The sequence below is a fragment of the Physeter macrocephalus genome, chromosome 17 (genome assembly GCF_002837175.3).
Source record: "Physeter macrocephalus isolate SW-GA chromosome 17, ASM283717v5, whole genome shotgun sequence".
Lineage (NCBI taxonomy): Eukaryota > Metazoa > Chordata > Mammalia > Artiodactyla > Physeteridae > Physeter > Physeter macrocephalus.
This window is the reverse complement of record NC_041230.1, coordinates 8,245,098-8,269,755: the sequence shown is the minus strand read 5'-3', so window position 1 is coordinate 8,269,755 and position 24,658 is coordinate 8,245,098. Positions and strand designations below refer to the sequence as shown.

General features: G+C 39.1%; 1 protein-coding gene across 2 annotated transcripts; it reads left to right on the top strand.

The window, feature by feature from the left end:
* Positions 1-320: 320 nt before the first annotated feature.
* LOC102973519 (zinc finger protein 345) lies at positions 321-23,006 on the top strand. Of its 2 annotated transcripts, XM_055079286.1 has the most exons (8): positions 321-407; positions 992-1,046; positions 4,839-5,179; positions 7,120-7,189; positions 8,566-8,692; positions 8,976-9,071; positions 12,377-13,144; positions 22,473-23,006. In XM_055079286.1, the coding sequence occupies exons 4-8, from the start codon at positions 7,181-7,183 to the stop codon at positions 22,598-22,600; spliced, it is 1,128 nt and encodes a 375-aa protein (XP_054935261.1). In that variant the 5' UTR covers positions 321-407; positions 992-1,046; positions 4,839-5,179; positions 7,120-7,180; the 3' UTR covers positions 22,601-23,006. The 2 variants fall into 2 exon arrangements, with proteins under 2 accessions (XP_054935261.1, XP_023988244.1); XM_024132476.3 differs by lacking the exon at positions 22,473-23,006 and having other exon boundaries at positions 12,377-15,733.
* The last annotated feature ends 1,652 nt before the right edge of the window (positions 23,007-24,658 follow it).

Sequence of the window (24,658 nt, the reverse complement as noted above, 5' to 3'; positions counted from 1 at the left end):
CTTTTGGCCCTCTGGGGCTCCCAGTCCACACTACACGTCCCAGACGTCCCCGCGGCCGGAAATAAGCTTCCCGCCAGAGCGCGACCGGAGGTGCCACATCACAGCTGGGACAGCAGACGCGCGGAGTGATTCGCGGAGTCGGCGGAGGACCCGCCGGTCGCGGCTTGTACTCTTGGGAGGAGTACGGTACTGAGAGGGGCTTGGAAGGCTTGGGTAGCTGGCTCTCTCGGATCTTTTGGGTACTGGACTACATTTTCCAGAAGCCTGCGGATGTAACGTCACTTCCTACTAGGTTGTCAGCGCTGCTAATGCTGGAACGAGCTGACCCGCGCAGCGGCTGAGGGAGCGCGGACTGTTAATCTGGACCCGGACCGCTGGGACCCGGCAGGACGCCGGAGAAGCAGAAGGTGAGACGTTGTCTGAGCCCCCGGACAAAGACCGGCCGTGTCTAGAGCCTCAGGCCTCAGCACGCCGGTGTGTGTGTGTGTGTGTGTGTGTGTGTGTGTGTGTGTGTGTGTGTAACGTGACGTGCCTGTGGGACTGCATGATTTTGTGTATGACCACTTGAGAGAGTGGTAATTGTGTCTTCAGACGTGAGAGCGGTTGTGTTGAGCTGCGAGAATGACCAGATAAAGAAGCTTGTCTCCCAGTCACAGACCTGATCTCAGAATGAGAATTTTAGAGCCAGAAACAGCCTCAAGTTCGGGGGGCTGAGAAGAGAGGAGGCAAAAATCGAGGTAGTAAGATTCCAGTCTCCCCTCAGGAATCCACCTGGGGAGCCCTATGCGGATTCTCGACTTCCACTCTGGTTCCCAAAGAGGGAGGGTATCATTACTCAGGTCACTCGCTGAGCTTCGGCTGAGTGTCTACTTTAACTCGTGGGGTGGGGCAGGGGGAGTAGAAGATGTTTGTTTCTAACAAATCAGTCTGGGCTCAAAGAAAGGCTTGGTGTCTCAAGATTATTTAACTCTTACCAACTTCTCTGACACAGGTGACCAGAGGACAAGGGAAGAGTAGCTGTTGGACAACTAAGAGTTTTATCCAAGGTAAGTTGTTTTTCTTTTTTGTCTCTGAATTGCTTTCTGGATTTTCAGGATATATCTTTCTGCCCTCGAAAATCTATAGCAAGGATCCTTTTAGTGATCTGGTTCTTGGGCGTTGCTATTCCTAAGAATAATGGGGATGGGGGGAGGTTAGAGGAATGGACCCAAAGATGTTCCACTCCATTTCTGTCCTTTTAACCTGAGGTACACATATTCATGTGCCAAATATTTTAATGCCGCCTGTATACTTAGTCCTTTTCTAAGATTTTTGAAGGAATAGAATAAATCCCACAGTGAAATTTGAAGCCTTTCTTTTAGTATTTTCTTCTCAATTTTATTGTTTAAGAGATGATATTGTAAGTATTTAAAAGGTTCAAAAGAGCTTTCAGCGAATTCTCCCTCCCAACTCTGCCTTTAGTCACGGAATTTTCCCACTTCAGAGGGCAACCAGTGTGACTAGTTTCTTGAGTACTTCCAGGGAGATTCTATGCATATATTAGTACATGACGGGCTTATTCGTTTTTTATAGCTGAACTGTATTCCATACTTCCATGTTTAAAAACTGACCCTTACTAACTTTCAGATGGCTATCAGTCTTTTACTCTTGTAAACGGTGGTGGGATAAATATAGATGCTCATTTGATGAGTTTATTAGTAGGATGAATGCTACTTTCTGGGCCAACTTATGTGTGGACTTTAAATTTTAATACTTCTTGCTATATTTTCCCTCAGAGAGGCTGTATCATTACTTACTAATCACTATTTTTTGATTTTATGTTTTATTCAAGGTACTTTGCTAGTTGTTGGAAAGCTTAAGAAAATTATTAATATGCTATTGTAGAGTTTTCAAACCATGGTGTTGTTACCTTATTTTTTGTGTGTGTGTGGTAAAATCAATTCACTGAGCCATGATCAGCATTTTTTTAAACTTTTTATTATGAAAAATTCAAACTGTACAAAAATAGACAAGATAGTAATGAACCTCCATGTACCATCCTTTGTTCAGCTTCAATAATGATTGACTCATAGCTAGTCTTGTATGATCTATACCTCTGCCCACCCCAGAATTATTTTGTAGCAAATGCCAGATGTTGTATTACTTCATCCATAAACATTTCAGTGTGTCTGTGAATGATGAGTCATTTTAAAAACGTAATCACAATACCATTATTTTCTCTCAAACAATATTTCTTTAATATCAGATATCCAGTTAGAGTTTAGACTGCCTCTCAGGGCATATCTTTTTTAAATTTTAAAATTTCTTTGAATCTGGGTCCAAATAAGACCTCTTTGTTGCGATTGGTTTATAATGTGTTTGTTGAAGAAACTGGGTGATTTGTTCTGTATAGTTTCCCACAGTCTGGTATCATTAACATGTTTTTCTGTATTTCCTATAGATTAAGAGCCTTAGCCTACATGCACCAATTTGAATTTCCTGGATGGGATCAGAAGGAGATTCCAGATTAATTTTCAACACCTTATAATCCAAATATTGGGGAAGGTTTCCTGGGTAGGGAAAGTTCAGGCTCAAATGGATCACATACCAGGTGGACAGTTGCTTCTCCCATGGGACAATCTATGGTTAATGGGTCTGAGGAGAGTATGTGCCCTCAATCTGACCTACAGCCCTTATGAAATGGCAGCAGGATTGAAAATCCATAAAGTTAGAGGGAGACGTTATTATTAAAAGACCTCATATGTGATGAGTCTTCATGTGCATGGAGGGTGAGACATTCTCCCTCTAAATATAGGAAATAGTGATAAGGAGGTTTTCTAAAGTTTCTTTGAGATGTGAGTCAGACAAGGGGCCTTTTTAAGAGAGATTAAGGCTTGAGGCAAGAGAGAGACACGTGTAGGTGTCCTTTTGCCACACTGCCATTTATTTATTTATTTTTCACATCTTTATTGGAGTATAAATGCTTTATAATGTTGTGTTAGTTTCTGCTGTACAACAAAGTGAATCAGCTATATGTATACATATATCCCCATACACACTGCCACTTAAAAGGGAGCTGTTTAAAGAGACCATTGTGTCTCTTAATTAAGCCAGCTGCCTGGGACCTATTGGGAGATGAAAGTTCCATTGAATGCCTTTCCCAAGAGCCCAGCATTGTGTGTTTTGAGAAGTGAAATGTATGCCTTGGTCACTACTAGTAGTGTCTTGAACTCTGAAGGGAATAAGGATTGTCCTGGTGAATCCTTGTATATATAGAGATGAGTGACTTTGATTTATATTTGAGCATCTGTAAGGCAAGAGATTTCCAGATTTCTTTACCCTTAAAGGGACAACTGTTAGGCAGTGGCCCAAGAGTTTGTAAAAATATGCAGATGGGACCTTTTGTTTGTCAGGACATTTGTGCAAAGATGACTTCCTAAAGTTTGAACACTTGTTCTGATCCTTGGATCCTGTCCTTTATGGGGGACATCCTAGTTAAGGAATGGAAAGCAGCAACATTCCACTTAGCTCCATCACCTATGATGGTGGCAGTGCTATCCATAAAGTCTGTGGGCTCACATTGCTGTTTACTTAGTTAACCCCAGGGGGATTCCTAGTCAAGGGCTCTGAGGGAGGGGTGACCTCCTCTAGCACCATGGCATCTGGCAAGGGTCTAAGGACAGGGAAGACCACTCCCTCCTGTAGTTGGAACATTCCAGAGGGCTCAGGCTTGGCTGAGCCTATGGGATGTACCTGTGCTGAGTTTGTGGGGGTGCTGCCTCCATGATCCAAGGCATAGTAGGCATCTGGGTTCAGAGTGTCCCAGGCTTAGGGTCTTTGAGAGCCTTTATCTCCAAGAGATCTTAGTATGTAGCCAGCAGTTGTCACTCTAATGGTGTATAGCCTAGGGCCAAAAGGGGTACTTTCTTGCATCATAAGCCTGTAGGCACCTGGTGGCCGTCAGAGGGGGTTCAGAGGCATGAGAGGAGATTGTTGCAGCCTCTGCAGAGACGGAGTCTCTGAGGGCACTAACAGGAGTGACTGCTGATGTTAATTTGAACAGATTCTGTTAATTTGTAAGTAAGGAATATGTTGCTTCCAGACCCAAATAAGACTGAAAGACATTATGGGTGCTGAGAGATTTTACTGTAGTTTCTTGACAGTGTCAGGCATAGAGTTGCCCTGTTTTACCAATACTTTTCAGGAATTTAACCAAGGTGTCAGGGCTTTGCATTATGTGTGAGGCAGTGGCCCATGCCTTTTTTTGTGAGCTCTTTTGTGAGTATTTTTATGTCCTTAATGAGCATGTTAAATGAATCTCCTCAGAGGAGGATGTCTTCCATATAATGTCATACCTCCTGGGAAAAGGTGGATGCAGTTAAGATTGTGTACAATGGCAAGGCTACTGAGGTATCCGTGGATAGCCTGGCAAAGGTACATTGTGTTAGACCTTGATAAGAGAAGTATTTAGGATGTGGGTTTAGCAAACTTCCTGTGAAGAGGAATTGAGAGTTTTTAGCCATGACATCAACTTGTGAAATATTTTATCACAGGCTCGTACCTCAAGCCACACACAAAAAATGCACCATCGACCTAAATGTAAGAATACAAGCAGCCAAAGGGGAAAAAATACATAAATTGGATTTCCTCAAAATTAAAAACTTTCAAGCTTCAAGGGACACCACCAAGAAAGTGAAGATACAGCCCACAAAGTGGGACCCGAAATTTGAAAATCAGAAGTTCAGGAAGGGAATTGTATTTTGGAATATATGAGGAATTATTACAACTGAACAATAAATAGACAAATAACCAAAATTTTTTTCTTTTTTCTTCCTTTTTCCTTTTGGCCACGCCACGAGGCATTCCCCGACCAGGGATCGAACCCGTGTCCCCTACAGTGGAAGCACGGAGTCTGAAGCACTTGGACCTCCAGGGAAGTACCACCAAATTTTTTAAATGAGCAAAGAATTGGAATACACATTTCTCCAAAGAAAATACGCAAATGACAAATAAGCACATAAAGATGTTCAACATCATTGGGGAAATGCAAATTAAAATCACGACATACCACTTCAAACCCACTAGAATGAATTTAATCCAAAAGATGGCGAAGATGTGGAAAAAATGGAACTTTGATATATTGGTGGAACTGTAAGATGATGCAGCTGCTTTGAAAAAGAGTTGGCAGTTCCTCAAAAAGGTAAACATGGAGTTACCATATGATCCAGCAATTCTATTCCTAGGTGTATATATCTAAGAGAAATGAAACATATGTCCACACAAAAACATGTACATGAATGTTCTTAGTAGCATTATTCTTAGTAACAATAAGTGAAAACAATGCAAATGTCCATCAACCGATGAATGGGAAAAATGTGGTGTAGCCATACAATAGAACATTATTTAGCAATATGTATAAAGGCAAAAGTACTAATCTATGCTGCAACATATGCTAACCTGAAACATTATGCTATGTGAGAGAAGCCCATCACAAAGACCACATATTGTATGATTTCATTTATATGAAATGACTAGAATAAGCATATGTGTAGATATAAAGAGTGGATTAGCAGTTGCCAAGGTCTGAGGGAACAAGAGTGGGAAGTGACTGCTAAGGGGTATGGGGTTTTGGATAATGAGAATATTCTAAAATTAGATGGTTGTGAGTATACTAAAAACCACTCAGTTGTATTTTTAAAAGGATGAATTTATGGAATGTGAGTTATATGTCAATGAAGCTGTTACGAAAAGAAACAAGTATAAGGAAGATTCTATAGCCAGTGGGTGCAGAGAGTGGTTAAATTCACAGACCTGTTTGCTGATCACATAAGTGTTAATTGTATAAAGAATCTAGCGCATAGTATGTGCTCTGTGAAAATTATTTGTTGTACAGCCACCTTCTCTAGTCATCCCCAGCCTTACATTTAGAGGCAGAATGATGTTCAGCAGGATAACAAGGGAGTGCTGCCTCCAGAATTCCTGAGTTCAGCTGAGGCCATGATTGGATGCAACAGGCAGCCTTCTTCTTTTTTTTTTTTTTTTTTTTTTTGCGGTACGCGGGCCTCTCACTGTTGCGGCCTCTCCCGTTGCGGAGCACAGGCTCCGGACGCGCAGGCTCATGGGCCATGGCTCACGGGCCTAGCCGCTCCACGGCATATGGGATCTTCCCGGACCGGGGCACGAACCTGTGTCCCCTGCATTGGCAGGCGGATTCTCAACCACTGCACCACCAGGGAAGCCCTTCTTTTTTTGTTTTTAATTTTTTGGCAGTGCCACGTGGCATGCGGGATCTTAGTTCCCCAACCAGGGATTGAACCTGCACCCCCTGCAGTGGAAGCGAGGAGTCTTAACCACTGGACCGCCAGGGAAGTCCCCAGGCAATTTTCTGGTAAAGGATACTTTGGGGAAATTCCCTGGCGGTCCACTGGTTAGGACTCTGTGCTTTCACTGCCGAGGGCCCAGGTTCAGTCCCTGGCTGGGGAACTAAGATACCACAGCCATGCAGCCAAAAAATAAATTAATTAAATAAAAATTTAAAAAATTAATTAAAAACAAAAAGAATGCTTTGGATTTGTTCCTTGGTTACTTGATGAGTCTAGTGTGACTTTGCGTGGCCTGGATGAAGCCTACAATTTGGACTCAGAATGCTTCTTGCACCTTGGAATGTGAGAATGAGCCAGGGAGGCACCCTGAGCTATTTAGTGTGTTGGGCCTGGGGGAAAAAGGCAGATCTTTGTTGTGGGAAGTGTTTGTTCCAGGATTTGGCCTACATGGATACAGAGCACTTCTAGGCCTGAGGGCCCCATAACTGTCCTTGAAGCAGGTATGACTTGGATACATTTTGGATCAGAGGTCCCTAGTCTGAAAATATTAACCACTTAGGACAGGTCAGAGAACCCTAAGAACATCATAGGAATTGGGTACTGCTTTAGCATAAATTAATTCTTCTGTATCTATGTTTTTTGGGATTGGGGAAGGGATTTGATTGTTTATATTTCTGCAAATCTCAGTATATATATTGGGGCATGGAAGGGACCAGGTGCCATGAAAAGGGAAGGAAATATTTATCTTAACTTAGTCATTTAGAAGGAAGCCTATTCTCACGGTTTCCTTTTTCTTTCCTGACTCTTGTATTCTCAGGACTCAGCACGTCTCCACGAGAAGAAGCCAGAGGAGGACTAATAATTTGCCCTTCTAAGCCATGCCCCATGTGAGTTGGTGTTTTTTCTTCCCCTCATCAAATAGTCATTGTTTTCTAGGATATGAATGCTCAATATTCTTATCTCCAGATTTTCTGCCTCACTAAGCCCCACCCCTCTCTTCTCTAGCCATATTTAGGGATCCATTTTGCAAATCAGGAAGTGTATTAAGGAAACAGTAGAACCTCTTGTGTCAGAATGTGGTTTGATGAGATGGGACTACACATGCAAAATTCATTCTTTCTCATTGATCTCCATTTTCTGGTTGATTAGGATAGAAGATTGCTGTTTATCTCAGAATGTGGTGAAATCTTTGGTCTGTGAGGCTTTTAAGATTGGAAATGTGATCAAATATAGGATTGAGAACAGAGAGAGAGCGTGTCATGTCAGTGAATACCTCAGAGGTGAGGTAATATTAGTAACAAGGTCCATTTCAAATTTGAATAGAATGTGTAAGTCAGGGGCCACATCTGTGTGAGTTTAGCTCATCTTTCATTGGTTTTCTGTTGCTCAGAATAAGCAAAGTGTACAGTGAGCAATGATGAGTGGTAAAATGATCAGCCAGAGGGTTAGATATTTGTGAATTTTAGAAACAGAGCTGATGTTAGAGAAGGAAAACAAACTAAATACTGGAAAATAAGAAAATGATTACAGGGAATTCCCTGGCGGTCCAGTGGATAGGACTCTGCGCTTTCACTGCCGAGGGCCGGGTTCAATCCCTGGTGGGGGCACTAGGATCCCACAAGCTGCGCTGTGCAGCAAAAAAAAAAGAAAAAAAGAAAAAGATTATAATTACAATATGGAATATTGTATACCTTATAAAAATGATGTCTATGAAAGGATTTGCCAGGACAAGGAAGAATATTATTGCTAAGTTATTCTGAGACTTGAGTTGGAAATAAATTCTTAAATTATATAGAAATCTTATTTTCTAAGATAAACATTTTAAAAGACATTTGAAATGGGCCCATCAGTTTTGTTTTTTTCTCCCTCCCTTCCTCCTTCCATCCTCTCTTTCTTCCCTCCCTTCCTTCCTTCCTTTTTCTTATTTTCAATTCTTTAAAGGGAAGAGGGGAGGAAGGAATTTGCAACTTATTTGAGAATTTGCCTGTGTTATGTGCTTGCACGCAGTATTTCATTTAATCAGAGAACTCCACTTACCTGGCTTTTGTTCATTCTTGTAACTGTTCACAAGAAGCTATGACAGAGTAATAGGAATGTTTAGAAACTGTTTAGGTGCTCTGCATTTATCACACTCCCTTCCTTTCCATTACTTAGCCATATTGCAAGCTTCCAGCTTCAACGTATTTCTGTTTTGGCCACTTTATGTAATACTTTTCTTTATTTATTTCTTTATTTTACCATTAACCCTGGGTTGTCATTTCAGAGTTTGGTGTCATTCAAGGATGTGGCCATAGACTTCTCACAGGAAGAGTGGGAGTGCCTGGACTTGGAACAGAAGCATTTGTACAGAGACGTGATGTTGGAGAACTACAGCAACCTGGTCTCACTGGGTAATTTTGTCTGTTCCCAATAATTCAGCTTCAGTCTTTGTGAAATTTAGAAAAGTTTCCAAGTGCCTAGCTGAATTTCAGACCCCTAGTCCCAAATAAATTTTTTGTGCCTTATAGACTTTGAAATGGACAGCTCCATTGGGCACTTTTATCTACTCTTTTCTTCAGATATCCTTTCTCTGAATCTTTTTGTAATTGACCTTCTTACTTGATGAACAGTGGACTCAATTTTAATTCTGGACAAGCAGAGTGTAACCATATCCATTTCCATTCTTATAAGCAGGATTTTCCATTTCTAAGCCAGATGTGCTCTCCTTATTGGAGCAAGGGAAGGACCCTTGGAAGGTTGTATGGGATGTGACAAGAGGTCTGAGCCCAGGTGAGTAAGAGATGATCAGGCAAAAGGAGGCCGTTGTTAAATTCCTTAATAAGTTGGCCACACCTTTGAGTTATTGGCTCCGAAGTTCTCCTCACAGACCCAACCAAGGCCTTTTAATCTTAGGCCTGTGGAGTAAAATCCCGAGCCCTGGAGGACAAAACTGTTTTAGCATCAGTTACCTAAGGAATCCCCTTCTTTGCTCCATTTACCACTTCCCTTGTTTTCTTTCATGTTCCCCTGTATTTTCAAACAGGGAATAGCCCTCCTTTTTCAATGATAACCATTTTAACATTTTATATTTTTGATCCAGTGAAACCTGTATGAGTCTTTATCCAAAAAATATTTTTAAATACCCTCTATATTCTAAGTATTGAGAATATAACAGTAAACAAGAAAAATTCCCTATCCCTATTGATCTTTCCTAGCAGAAGAAATAGTAACAAATAAAAATATACAAAGGGTGATGAGTGTTATGAAGCAAAACAAAAAGCATAGAGAATCACACAGTAATGGGGGGAGGTGTTCTTATGGAAAGAGTGGTTAAGGATGGCTCTCTGAGGTGCTTGCATTTGAGGGGAGACATGAATAGAGTAAGCCATGCAAATTTTGGGAGGAGAGCAGGTTTTTGTTTTGGGGGGTTTTTTGTTTGTTTGTTTTTTGGCCGCCCTGCGTGGCTTGTGCGATCTTAGTTCCCCAACCAGGGATCAAACCCAGGCCCTCGGCAGTGAAAGCTTAGAGTCCTAACCACTGGACTGCCAGGGAGTTCCCAAGAAGAGCAGTTTAAGGCAGAGGGACTAGCAGTTGCAGAGGAACTGAGGTAGCAGTGAGTTTGATCCTTTTGAGGATCAACAGATAAGTGTGGCTAGGGTGAGTCAGGGCGAACAGAAATAGAAGAAAGTAACGTATCAATATAGATTCATCAATTTTAACAAATGTACTGCACTAGTGCAAGATATTAAGTTATTACTGATAAGGGAACCTGGAGGGGAAGGAAAAGGGAGCATGTGGGAACTCTCTGGACTTAGTTCAGTTTTTCTGTAAACCTAAAACTACTCTAAGAAATAAAATCTTAATTAAAAAACATAAGATAAACTATAGCATGAGTTCATACCAATTCAATTCAAATTCTGAATTATAGGCTTTTTATTTAACCCTTTTTATGATCTTACAGCTGCATCTATTCTCTCCCATGCCAGGAGTCCCAGTTATCAAGGACACTAAGAATGATGCAATTAGAATATCACATAATTACATATTTTATCCCACATTATACAAGAAGGCTCTAAAATAAGAAGATCAGCACTACCACTAACAATATGATTACTCAAAACAGTTTAAGATAATTGTTTTGGCAGTTTTTTGTTCCCTTCATGGGGTATATCTCACAGTCAAATTACTATGCTTGAAAGTTATTTCTAGTATTTTCCTTGTATGGTTATGCCACCAATTGTAAATACTGGTTCTTTTTTTTTTCTTTCAATTTTTAAGCTGTGCTTTCTTGTAATTTAAATTTGTTTTATAATTATTTAATATATTTATATACCACCAAAGTCAAATCTACAAAACAAGTTATATTCAAAGAAATCTGACTTCTATTCCTGGTTCCTCCACCTGTTCCTTCCCTACCCTGTAACTATGGGGTTTACTCCTCCCCCTTTTTAAAATAAAAGCAAATGTATATTATACATTTATACTTCTTCCACCTCCTCTCCTTCCTAAGATAAAAGGAGCATAACTATACATACTTTAGTTGACATTTCTTTTTTTTTTCTTAATTAATTTATTTATTTTTGGCTGCGTTGGGTCTTCGCTGCTGCGTGTGGGCTTTCTCTAGTTGCGGTGAGTGGGGGCTACTCTTCGTTGTGCACAGGCCTCTTATTGCGGTGGCCTGTCTTACTGTGGAGCATGGGCTCTAGGCGCACGGGCTTCAGTACTTGTGGTGCCTGGGCTTAGTTGCTCCATGGCATGTGGGATCCTCCCGGACCAGGGCTTGAACCCATGTCCCCTGCATGGCAGGTGGATTCTTAACCACTGCGCCACCAGGGAAGCTCGACATTTCTTTTTACAATTAACAGTGTATTTCAATCAGCACTTCATATTAATATAAAGAGATATTCCTTTTTAACTTCTTCATAGTACTCCATGATGTAGATATACCATGAATTATTTCAACCAGCCACCTACTGATGGAAAATTGGGTTATTGTTAATCTTTTTCTGTAACAAATCATGCTTCAGTGAAAACTTTCTGCATCAGAATTTTTGAAATTTGCTGGTGCAATTAAAATAAAATTTTGTTTGCTTTATTTTTTTGTTTGTTTTTTGTCCATGCTACGCAGCATGTGGGATCTTGGTTCCCTGACCAGGGATCGAACCTGTGCCCCCTGCAGTGGAAGCGTGGAGTCTTAACCACTGGACCACCAGGGAAGTCCCGCTAGTGCAATTTTGAGATAGAGTTCACATAAGTATAGATATCTATACATATCTATATTTTCCCAGCTTGTCCTTTTACTTTCCTTAATGTGTTTTTGACATGCTAACCTTTTCTTTTGTTTTTGTTTTTTACTGTAACATGGTCATTTTTAAAAATTTTACTTTTTCTACATAGATAATTAATCCAACATCATTTTTTTTTTGGCCCCACCGCACGGCATGTGGGATCTTAGTTCCCCAACCAGGGATTGAACCCATGCCCCCTGCAGTGGAAGCATGGCGTCTTAACCACTGGATGTAGGAAGTCCCAATGTGGTCATTTTTATCAAGTTGTGATTTGGAAAAATTTCCGCATTCCTAAGTTATAGAAGAAGTCACCCAAGTTTTATTCTAGTTATTTCTGTGTTTTCATTTCTCTAAGTAAGGGTATCTGATCCATTTGGAATTTATCCTACTGTAAGCTCTAAGGTACTAATGCAATTTCATCTTTTTTCTGTATGTTTATCCTTATGTCGTATTGTTATTTTGTTTTTGTTTTTTTAAGGGAGAAGGAAGGTTTCATTATTTGCAGCAAGTAAGGAGAGCGCTGGGGATCTTTCCCAAAGCAGTGTCTCCTATGTTTATCCTTATGTTTATCACTTTCATTTATTAAAAATGAGTCCATCTTTTCCCTACTTGTTTTAGCTGCTACCTTTATTGTATGCTAAATTTGCACTTATAATTGTGTCTATTTATGGATTTTTCTTTTCTGTTCCATTGGTTGCACTGACATCTTATGAGTATGATATTCAGTTTGAGTCCACCATTTCTACCTTAGAAGTTTCATTTTTCCAGGAATATGAAAATAGCATTTGTTTACTTGTTATCTTACAGACTGGGAATCCAGATGTGAAACAAAGAAGCTATCATCAAAAAGAGAAATTTATGAACTAGAAGCATCTCAATGGGAGATAGTAGAACAACTTACAAGCCGTAAGTGTGAGTGCAAAAGTTTTCAAGATGATAAGGAATGCAGAGACCAGTTTGAAAGCCATTTAAAAAATAAAGAGGGACTTTTTAGGCAACTAGTAGTCTATGAAGAAATGCCTAATTTTAGTCAAACCACATCCCTTACGTTACAACAGAGAATTCATTCTACTGAGAAATTCTGTGAATGTAAAGCGTGCAGAAAATATTTTATCCTTGGCTTTCAGCAGACTGAACATCAGAAAAATCATTCTGATGAAAAATTCTATGAATGTAAAGAATGTGGAAAGGCCTTTATTTGGGACTCACAACTTAATTACCATCAGAGAGTTCATGTTGCTAAGAAACCCTATGAATGTAAGGAATGTAGAAAAGCTTTTATCTGTGCCTCACAACTTATTTATCATCAAAGAATTCATACTGGAGAGAAACCTTATGAATGTAAAGAGTGTGGGAAGGCCTTTATTCGTAGCTCTCATCTTACTCAGCATCAAAGAATTCATACTGGTGAAAGACCCTATGAATGTAATGCATGTGGGAAGGCCTTTTTTCGTGGCTCACAACTAACTTACCATCAGAGAGTTCATACTGCAGAGAAACCCTATCAATGTAAGGAATGTGGAAAGGCCTTTATTCGTGGCTCTCAACTTACTGAACATCAGAGAATTCATACTGGTGAGAAACCCTTTGAATGTAAGAAATGTGGGAAAGCCTTTAGTTATGGTTCACAGCTTACTCTACATTATAGACTCCATACTGGTGAAAAGCCTTATAAATGTAAAGACTGTGAGATGTCCTTTATTCGTGGCTCACAACTTACTGAACATCAGAGGATCCATACAGGTAAGAAACCACACGAATGTAAGCAGTGTGGAAAGGCCTTTAACTATGGCTCACAGCTTATTCGACATCAGAGGATTCATACTGGTGAGAAACCATATGAATGTCAAGAATGTGGTAAATCATTTATTCGTGGCTCACAACTTACTGAACATCAAAAAATTCACACTGGTGAAAAACCCTTTGAATGTAAGGAATGTGGGAAAGCCTTTATTCGTGGCTCTCATCTTACTCAGCATCAAAGAATTCATACTGGTGAAAAACCCTATGAATGTAAAGAATGTGGAAAGGCCTTTATTTATGGCTCACAACTGTCTGAACATCAGAAAATTCATACAGGTGAGAATCCCTATGAATGTAAGCAGTGTGGGAAGATCTTCATTTGTGCCTCACAACTTAATCTACATCACATTTTTCATACTGGTAAGAAACCATATGAATGTAAGGAATGTGGTAAGACTTTTATTCGTAGCTCACAGCTAACTTACCATCAGAGAGTTCATACTGGTGAGAAGCCCTATGAATGTAATGAATGTGGGAAGGCCTTTATTCGTGGTTCACATCTGACTCAGCATCAGAGAATTCATACTGGTGAGAAACCATACAAATGTAACGAATGTGGAAAGGCCTTTAATCGTGGATCACAACTTACTCAACATCAGAGAATTCATTCTGGCGAGAAGCCTTATAAATGTAATGCATGTGGTAAGGACTTTAGACGTCATTCACACCTTACTCAACATCAGAAACTTCATAATGGAGAAAAACTGTATGAAAAAATTAATTTAGTAAATCCTTTACCTGTTTGCCCATGACATTCAGCTTTGGGATATCAAAAAATTCAGATTATGAATGTGAGAATCCTTTTTTACGTAAACTCATAAATAACTCACCTTCAGAGAATTCACATTTAAGAAAGGCTAGACTACTATAAGTGCAGAATTACTTTCCATCATATTTCAATCCTAGTTAGACATTAATGAATTCATATGAGAGCTCAACCCTAAAATGTAGGGTTCTCTTGTACAGTATCACCTGAGCTCCACTGTTTACTATGTGGGTGTCCCTTTGCAAAAGTTACTTAACCCCTGTTTGTTTTAGTTTCCATTAATATCATATATTTCATCATAGTGTTCTGCAATTTAAGAAGTAAATACATATACCGTAAAGCCTTAATGTGTACTACATAGTTAATGCTTAATAAATGTTAGCTATTATTGTAAACATTACTTTTATTTAGTGTTTTAATCATATACTATTACAGAATTCAAATGAGAAGGAAATTTTACAAATACAGTACATACAGAAAATCATCACTCTTACTAAGCATCAGGTAAATCATTTTGGAACAAAACATTCTAATATTATTAATGTGAGGTTATACCTTGTTCTGAATCAAAATTCTTACTAAAAGTAAACCCTAAGGGGAAAAAAGTGTTTTGCCCTTACAAATAAAGCTGCTTGTGAACATTTTTGTATAAATTTTTGCGTGAACATAAACTTCCATTTCTCTGGTCTAAATGTTTAAGAGAGTAGTTTCTGGGTTATATGGTAAATGAATGTTTCTCTTATAAGAAATGAACAAATCATTTTCCAAAGTGGCTTTTCCATCTTACATTCACACCAGGAACATGAGTGACCCAGTTTCTCTGTATCTCTACCAGCATTTGTTTTTTTCACCACTTTTTATCTTAGCCATTCTGATAGGTTTGTAATGATATCTCTTTGTGGTTATAATTTCCATTTCCCTAGGGGCTAATGATGGTGTGTTTATTTGCCATCCCTGTATCCATTGTGGTGAAATGACTGTGTCTTTTACTCCTTCATTTTTGAATTGTATCTTTTAACTGTTGGATTGTGAGAGAGTGCTTTCTTTATTCTAGACAATACTAGTCCTTTGTTTGATATGTAGTTTGCAAAAATTTTCCCCAGTGCGTAGCTTTTCATCCTTTTAGCAGGGTCTTTTGAAAAGCAAAACTTTTTAATTTTGATAAGGTCTAGCTTATTACTTTTTCCTTTTATGGATCTAGCTTTTGGTGTCAAATCTAAGGACTCCTTTTCTAGCTCCACATCCCAAAGATATTCTCCTACATTTTTGCCTGAAGTTTTCATGGTTTTATGTTTTGCATTTAAGTCTGTGATCCATTTTGAGTTAATATTTGCATACATTATAAACTTTAGCTTCATGTTATCTCTTTGTGTTGCCTTATGGGTGTCCAGTTGTTCTAGTACCATTTGTTGAAAAGGCTACCTTCAATAAATTGATTTTGTGCCTTTATATTTGTGTATGTCTATTTCTGGATTTTCTGTTCTCTTCTGTTGACCTATGTGCCTATCCTTCTGCCAAGACCACCCTTGGTTACTGTCACTCTATAGGATGTCTTACTATTGGGTAGAGTGATTCCTCCCACTTTACCTTTTTAAAATTGACTTAACTATTGTAGGTCTTTTGCCATTTCATATAAATTCTAGAATAAACTAACCTATATCTACAAAAAAAGTTTGCTGAGTTGTAATAGAATTTCAATTTGGGGATAATTGACATCTTTACTCTCTTTAGTCTTCCAATCCATGAACATGATATGTCTCTCCATTTTTAGGTCTTTATTATGGGTTTAATTGTGTTCCCCAAAATATTCAAGTCCTAACTCTCAGTACCTGTGAATGTGACCTTATTTGGAAATAGAGACTTTGCAGATGTAATCAAAGTAAGGTGAGGTCATAATGGATTAGAGTAAGCACTACTCTAATGACTAGTATCCTTAAAAGAAGAGGGAAATATGGACACAGACACATAAGGAAAACCATGTGAAGTCAGAGGCAAGGTTGGAATGATGCATCTACAAGCCACGGAACACCAAGTCTTACTAATAACTACCAGAAACTGGAAAGGGCAAGAAGGAATCATCCCCTAGCACCTTTAGAGAAAGCATGGCCCTGCCAATACCTTGATTTTGGACTTCTAGCCCCCAGAATTGTGAGAAAATAAAGTTAAGTTGTTTTAAACTAAGTTTGTGGTAATTTGTTATGGCAGCCCTATAAAACTAATATAGTCTTTGATTTCTCTTATTAGGATTTGTAATTTTTGGCATACAGATCGCATACATGATTTATACGTGTATATCTAAGTTTCATTTTCTTTGGAAAAGTTGTAAATGGTGTGTTTTTCCTTTTACCTGTTAATCACTAGTATACATAAATTATATATGTACATATACATATATACAAATCAAAATACAAATTATATAATTGGTGAGTTCTACAGCAAAGTCATAGACTAATATCAATATAATTTGTATATGGGTTACAAATAACTTGTATATTGATCTTGTAATCTATTAGCTTGCTGCAGAGCTCACTAATTAGTTCTGGAAGTTTTTGTTTTGTACCTTCCTTGGGATTTTCTACATAGATAATCATGTCAGCTATAAACAGGGACAGTTTTTTTCTTCTAGTCTATCTGTCTTGTTTCCTTTCTTCCCTTATTATGGTGACTATTACTTCCAGTGTTATGTTGAGTAAGAGTGGTACAAGCATATATCCTTGCCTTGTTTCTGATCTTAGGGGGAAACTCTCAGTCTTTCACTATTAAATATTATGTTAGCTATAGGTTTTGTGTAGGTGCTCTTTTTTATTTTTTTATCTTTATATTTTTTAACATCTTTATTGGAGTGTAATTGCTCTACAATGTTGTGTTCGTTTCTACTGTATAACAAAGTGAATCAGCTATATGCATATGTATATCCCCATATCCCCTCCCACTTGTGTCTCCCTCCCACCCTCCTTATCCCACCCCTCTAGGTGGTTGCAAAGCACAGAGCAGATCTCCCTGTGCCATGCAGCTGCTTCCCACTAGCTATTTTATATTTGGTAGTGTATATATGTCAATGCTATTCTCTCACCTCATCCCAGCTTAACCTTCCCCCTCCCTGTGTCCTCAAGTCCATTCTCTACATCTGTGCCTTTATTCCTGTCCTGCCCCTAGGTTCATGAGAACCTTTTTTTGTTTGTTTTTAGATTCCATATATGTGTGTCAGCATACGGTATTTGTTTTTCTCTTTCTGACTTACTTCACTCTGTATGACAGACTCTAGGTACATCCACCTCACTACAAATAACTCAATTTCGTTTCTTTTTATGGATGACTAATATTCCATTGTATATATGTGCCACGTCTTCTTTATCCATTCATCTGTCGATGGACGCTTAGGTTGCTTCCATGTCCTGGCTATTGTAAATAGTGCTGCAATGAACGTTGTGGTACATTGTCTCTTTTTGAATTATGGTTTTCTCAGGGTATATGCCCAGTAGTGGGATTGCTTGGTCATATGGTTCTATTTTTAGTTTTTTAAGGAACCTCCATACTGTTCTCCATAGTGGCTGTATCAATTTACATTCCCACCAACAGTGCAAGAGGGTTCCTTTTCTCCACACCCTCTCCAGCATTTATTATTTGTAGATTTTGTGATGTTGGCCATTCTGACCAGTGTGAGGTGATATCTCATTGCAGTTTTGACTTGCTCTTCTCTAATAATTAATGACATTGAGCATTGTTTCATGTGTTTGTCAGCAATATGTATATCTTCTTTGGAGAAATGTCTATTTAGGTCTTCTGCCCATTTTTGGATTGCGTTGTTTGTTTTTTTCATACTGAGCTGCATGACCTGCTTGTATATTTTGGAGGTTAATCCTTTGTCAGTTGCTTCGTTAGCAAATATTTTCTCCCATTCTGAGGGTTGTCTTTTCGTCTTATTTATGGTTTCCTTTGCTGTGCAAAAGCTTTTGAATTTAATTAGGTCACATTTGTTTGTTTTTATTTTCATTACTCTAGGAGGTGGATCAAAAAAGATCTTGCTGCAATTTATGTCATAGAGTGTTCTGCCTATTTTTCCTCTAAGAGTTTAATAGCATCTGGCCTTACATTTAGGCCTTTAATCCATTTTGAGTTTATTTTTGTGTATGGTGTTAGGGAGTGTTCTAATTTCATTCTTTTACATGTAGCTGTCCAGTTTTACCAGCACCACTTATTGAAGAGGATGTCTTTCCTCCATTATATATTCTGGCCTCCTTTGTCATAGATTACGTGACCATAGATGTGTGGGTTTATCTCTGGGCTTTCTCTCCTGTTCCATTGATATATATTTCTGTTTTTGTGCCAGTAACATACTGACTTGACTACTGTAGCTATGTATAGTCTGAAGTCTGGGAGCCTGATTCTTCCAGCTCCATTATTTTTCTCAAGATTGTTTTGACTATTTGGGGTCTTTTGTGTTTCCATACAAATTTTGCAATTTTTTGTTCCAGTTCTGTGAAAAATGCCGTTGGTAGTTTGATAGGGATTGCATTGAATCTGTAGATTGCTTTGGGTAGTATAGTCACTTTCACACTGTTGATTCTTCCAATCCAAGAACATAGTATATCTCTCCATATGTTTGTATCATCTTTAATTTCTTTCATCAGTATCTTATAGTTTTCTGCGTATAGGTCTTTTGTCTCCTTAGGTAGGTTTATTTCTAGGTATTTTATTCTTTTTCTTGCAATGGTAAACGGGACTGTTTCCTTAATTTCTCTTTCAGATATTTCATCATTAGTGTATAGGAATGCAAGAGATTTCTGTGCATTAATTTTGTATCCTGCTACTCTACCAAATTCATTGATTAGCTCTAGTAGTTTTCTAGTAGCATCTTTAGGATTCTCTATGTATAGTATCATGTCATCTGCAAACAGTGACAGTTTTACTTCCTTTCTGATTTGCATTCCTTTTATTTCTTTTTCTTCTCTGATTGCTGTGGCTAAAACTTCCAGAGCTATGTTGAATGATAGTGGTGAGAGTGGGCAACCTTGTCTTGTTTCTGATCGTAAAATGATTTCAGTTTTTCACCATTGAGAACGATGTTGGCTGTGGGTTTGTCATATATGGCCTTTATTATGTTGAAGTAGGTTTCCTCTATGCCTCCTTTCTGGAGTTTTTATCATAAATGGGTGTTTAATTTTGTCAAAAGCTTTTTCTGCATCTATTGAGATGATCATATGGTTTTTCTCCTTCAATTTGTTAATATGTTTTATCACATTGATTGATTTGTGTATATTGAAGAATCCTTGCATTCCTGGGATAAACCCCACTTGATCATGGTGTATAATCCTTTTAATGTGCTGTTGGATTCTGTTTGCTAGGATTTTGTTGAGGATATTTGCATCTAATGTTCATCAGAGATATTGGCCTGTAGTTTTCTTTTTTTGTGACATCTTTGGTTTTGGTATCGGTGATGGTGGCCTCGTAGAAGGAGTTTGGGAGTGTTCCTCTCTCTGCTATATTTTGGAAGAGTCTGAGAAGCATAGGTGTTAGCTCTTCTCTAAATGTTTGATAGAATTCGCCTGTGAAGCCATCTGGTCCTGGGCTTTTGTTTGTTGGAAGATTTTTAATCACAGTTTCAATTTCAGTGCTTGTGATTGGTCTGTTCATATTTTCTATTTCTTCCTGGTTCAGTCTCGGCAGCTTGTGCATTTCTAAGAATGTGTCCATTTCTTCCAGGTTGTCCATTTTATTGGCATACAGTTGCTTGTAGTAATCTCTAATAATCTTTTGTATTTCTGCAGTGTCAGTTGTTACATCTCCTTTTTCATTTCTAATTCTATTGATTTGAGTCTTCTCCCTTTTATTCTTGATGAGTCTGGCTAATGGTTTATCAATTTTATTTATCTTCTCAAAGAACCAGCTTTTAGTTTTATTGATCTTTGCTATTGTTTCCTTCATTTCTTTTTCATTTATTTCTGATCTGATCTTTATGATTTCTTTCCTTCTGCTAAATTTGGGGTTCTTTTGTTCTTCTTTCTCTAATTGCTTTAGGTGCAAAGTTAGGTTGTTTATACGAGATGTTTCCTGTTTCTTAAGGTAGGATTGTATTGCTATAAACTTCCCTCTTAGAACTGCTTTTGCTGCATCCCATAGGTTTTGGGTCGTCGTGTCTCCATTGTCATTTGTTTCTAAGTATTTTTTGATTTCCTCTTTGATTTCTTCAGTGATCACTTCGTTATTAAGTAGTGTATTGTTTAGCCTCCATGTGTTTGTATTTTTTACAGATCTTTTCCTGTAATTGATATCTAGTCTCATAGCGTTGTGGTCAGAAAAGATACTTGATATGATTTCAATTTTCTTAAATTTGCCAAGGCTAGATTTGTGACCCAATATATGATCTATCCTGGAGAATGTTCCATGAGCACTTGAGAAAAATGTGTATTCTGTTGTTTTTGGATGGAATGTCCTATAAATATCAATTAAGTCCATCTTGTGTAATGTATCATTTAAAGCTTGTGTTTCCTTATTTATTTTCATTTTGGATGATCTGTCCATTGGTGAAAGTGGGGTGTTAAAGTCCCCTACTATGATTGTGTTACTGTCGATTTCCCCTTTTATGGCTGTTAGTATTTGCCTTATGTATTGAGGTGCTCCTATGTTGGGTGCATAAATATTTACAATTGTTATATCTTCTTCATGGATCGAACCCTTGATCATTATATAGTGTCCTTCTTTGTCTCTTGTAATAGTTTTTACTTTAAAGTCTATTTTGTCTGATATGAGAATTGCTACTCCAGCTTTCTTCTGATTTCCATTTGCATGGAATATCTTTTTGTTCCATGAGCACTTGAGAAGAAAGTGTATTCTGTTGTTTTTGAATGGAATGTCCTGTAAATATCACTTAAGTCCATCTTGTTTAATGTGTCATTTAAAGCTTGTGTTTCCTTATTTATTTTCATTTTGGATGATATGTCCATTGGTGAAAGTGGGGTGTTAAAGTCCCCTAGTGTCATTGTATTACTGTCGATTTCTCATTTTATGGCTGTTAGCATTTGCCTTATGTATTGAGGTGCTCCTATGTTGCGTGCATAAATATTTACAATTGTTATACCTTCTTTTTGGTTGATCCCTTGATCATTATGTAGTGTCCTTCTTTGTCTCTTGTAATAGTCTTTATTTTGAAGTCTATTTTGTTTGATATGAGAATTGCTACTCTAGCTTTCTTTGATTTCCATTTGTGTGGAATATCTTTTTCCATCCCCTCTCTTTCAGTCTGTATGTGTGCCTAGGTCCGAAATGTGTCTCTTGTAGCCAGCATATGTATGGGCCTTCTTTTTGTATCCATTCAGCCAGTCTGTGTCTTTTGATTGGAGCATTTAATCCATTTTTACATTTAAAGTAATTTTCGATATGTATGTTTCTATTACCATTTCCTTAATTGTTTTGCATTTGTTATTGTAGGTCTTTCCTTCTCTTGTGTTTCCTGCCTAGAGGAGTTCCGTTAGCATTTGTTGTAAAGCTGGTTTGGTGGTGCTGAATTCTCTTAACTTTTGCTTATCTTTAAAGCAAATCGTTGCTGGGTAGAGTAATCTTGGTTGTAGGTTTTTCCCTTTCATCACTTTAAATATGTCCTCCCACTACCTTCTTCTGGCTTGCAGAGTTTTTGCTGAAAAATCAGCTGTTAACCTTATGGGTATTCCCTTGTATGTTATTTCCCTTGCTGCTTTTAATATTTTTTCTTTGTATTTAATGTTTGATTGTTTGATTAATATGTGTCTCGATGTGTTTCTCTTTGGGTTTATCCTGTATGGTACGCTCTGTGCTTCCTGGATTTCATTGACTATTTCCTTTCCCATGTTAGGGAAGTTTTCTACTATAATCTCTTCAAATATTTTCTCAGACCCTTTCTTTTTCTCTTCTTCTTCTGGGACCCCTATACTTCGAATGTTGGTGTGTTTAATGTTGTCCCAGAGGTCTCTGAGACTGTCCTCAATTCTTTTCATTCTTTTTTCTTTATTCTGCTCCCTGGCAGTTATTTCCACCATTTTATCTTCCAGCTCACTTATCCGTTCTTCTGCCTCAGTTATTCTGCTATTGATTCCTTCTAGAGTATTTTTAATTTCAATAATTGTGTTAATCACTGTTTGTTTGCTCTTTAGTTTTTCTAGATCCTTGTTACATGTTTCTTATATTTTCTCCATTCTGTTTCTGAGATTTGGGATCCTCTTTACTATTGTTACTCTGAATTTTTTTTCAGGTAGGTTGCGTATTTCTTCTTCATTTATTTGGTCTTTTAGGTTTTTACCTTGCTACTTCGTCTGTAACACATTTTTTTGTCATTTCTTTTTTTTTTTTTTTTTTTGATAGGTGATGCTGTCTTCCTGTCTTACTTGTTGTTTGACCTGAGACGTCCAGCACTGGAGTTTGCAGGCAGTTGGAAAGAGCTGGGTCTTTGTGCTGAGGTGAGGACCTCCAGGAGGCCTCATTCCAATTGACATTCCCTGGCATCTGAGGTTGTCTATTAGTCCAGCAGTTTGGACTTGTAGCTCTCACCACAGGAGCTTGGGCCTGACCCTCGGCCTGTGAACAGATCCTCCCACAAGGTACATGGCGCAGTAAAAAAAGAAAAAAAGGAGCAGTACAATTTCAAAGAATAAAAACAAAACAATATTAGAAAGATAAAAAATATATTAGGAAAAATAAAACTATAAGTGGAACAACTGCAACAAGGTAAAATAAAACCACAACAGAAAAAAAAAACGTTGTATGTGGGGGGGAACAAGCCAAGAGGAGAGAACCATAACGAAGTATGAAGAATAAAATAAAATTAGAAAAATAAAAGATTTATTGGGAAAAATAAAAATATAAAAGAATCAACAACAATGAATCAATAAGGTAAAACAGAACCCCAATCTAAAAGAGAAAAAACGAAAAGAAAAAAAAAAGCCCTGGCTATGGGGGTGGAGTTTAGGAAGGGGTGGAACTTAGGCAAGGGCGGGGTTTCAGGTGGGGGGGACCTAGGTGGGTTGGGGGGGTGATGTTTGATTGTGGGCAGGAAGTGGCGGTGCAAAGTTCAAATGTGGGGTGGGGCCTCTGCTTAAGACCTGCACGGAAGGGGAGAGGCAGCACGTCTAAAGGAGGGTCTCTGCAGTGTCGGGTTTTGGAGTTTGGAGGTAGAGCCCTGAGTGATGGAGTGTGGGTGGGGTTTAGGCCCAGGTCGTTGGAGGGGGTCTCCGAGTGTAGAGGTAGGGTGCTGGGTGGGAGTGTAAGGGCAGGGCTTTGGTTCTGCATGGCAGGAGAGGCTCTGAGGGCAGAGGATTAGGCCTAGGAGCCCAACAGTCTCCCTGGTGCCTAAGTGGACAGGGAAAGCACTGGCCCCGCCCCGTTCCCTTCTGTTCCTTTGCACCCCTCCCCACTGTCTCTCACAGGGTCTCCCCTGTCGCCACTGGACCCCTAACCGTGAGTGGGTCCCACTGGGTGTAGGAACTCCTTGCCTCCCCTAGCCACCCCTCAGGGGTGCTGATCCCAGAGGTCCAGCCTTTACTTTTGCTCCCCCATCCCTCCCTCCCACTGCCTCAGGACCCACGTGGCTGGAGGGGGACTAGGTGGGCAGAGGATCAGGCCTGGGATCTCAGCAGATTCCTGGGGGCCCAAGTGGGCAGGGGAAAGCTGGCCACGCTCCCTTTTAATTCTCTGCCTTCCCTGTGTTTCCCCAATTTCCCCCTTTGGGCATAGGATCCCTTCCCCTCCCCCAGCCGTCCCTCAGGGGCGCCAGTCCCATCCCGCCTCCACTTCTCCTCCTGCTTCTCTCCCCTCATGCCCCACATCCTACCCAGTTGCTGGGGGTTTCTCCCATACCCTTAGGTGCCATGGTCCCCCACTGGTGCCTGGTAGGTGCCCTAGTTGTGAGGAGGTGTGAATTCTGTGTCCTGGTAGCCATTTTGACTCCACCCTCCCGGTGCTCTTTTTTAAATTGAAGTTGTTCCCCTCTGTTCCTAACTTCTTGAGGGTTTTTTTTTTTAAATCATGAATGGATGTTGGATATTATCGAATGCTCTTTCTGCAGCAATTGAAATTTTTCTGAAGCAGTTGATCATAGTATTTTTCTTCTTCAACGTGCTGATATGGTGGATTACATTGATTTTTTTTTAATGTCAAATCTGTCTTGTATGCCTGTAATAAATCCCACTCAGTATGTTGTATAATTTGCTTGTTGGATTTGTTTTGCTAACATTTTGTTGAGGATTTTTGTGTCTAAAATTATGAGGTTTTTTTCCCCCAAGTCTTTTTTTTTTAAAGAAGATGTTGGGGGTAGGAGTTTATTAATTAATTAATTTATTTTTGCTGTGTTGGGTCTTCATTTCTGTGCGAGGGCTTTCTCTAGTTGTGGCAAGCGGGGGCCACTCTTCATCGCGGTGCGCGGGCCTCTCACTATCGCTGCCTCTCTTTTTGCGGAGCACAGGCTCCAGACGCACAGGCTCAGTAGTTGTGGCTCACGGGCCTAGTTGCTCCGCGGCATGTGGGATCCTCCCAGACCAGGGCTCGAACCCATG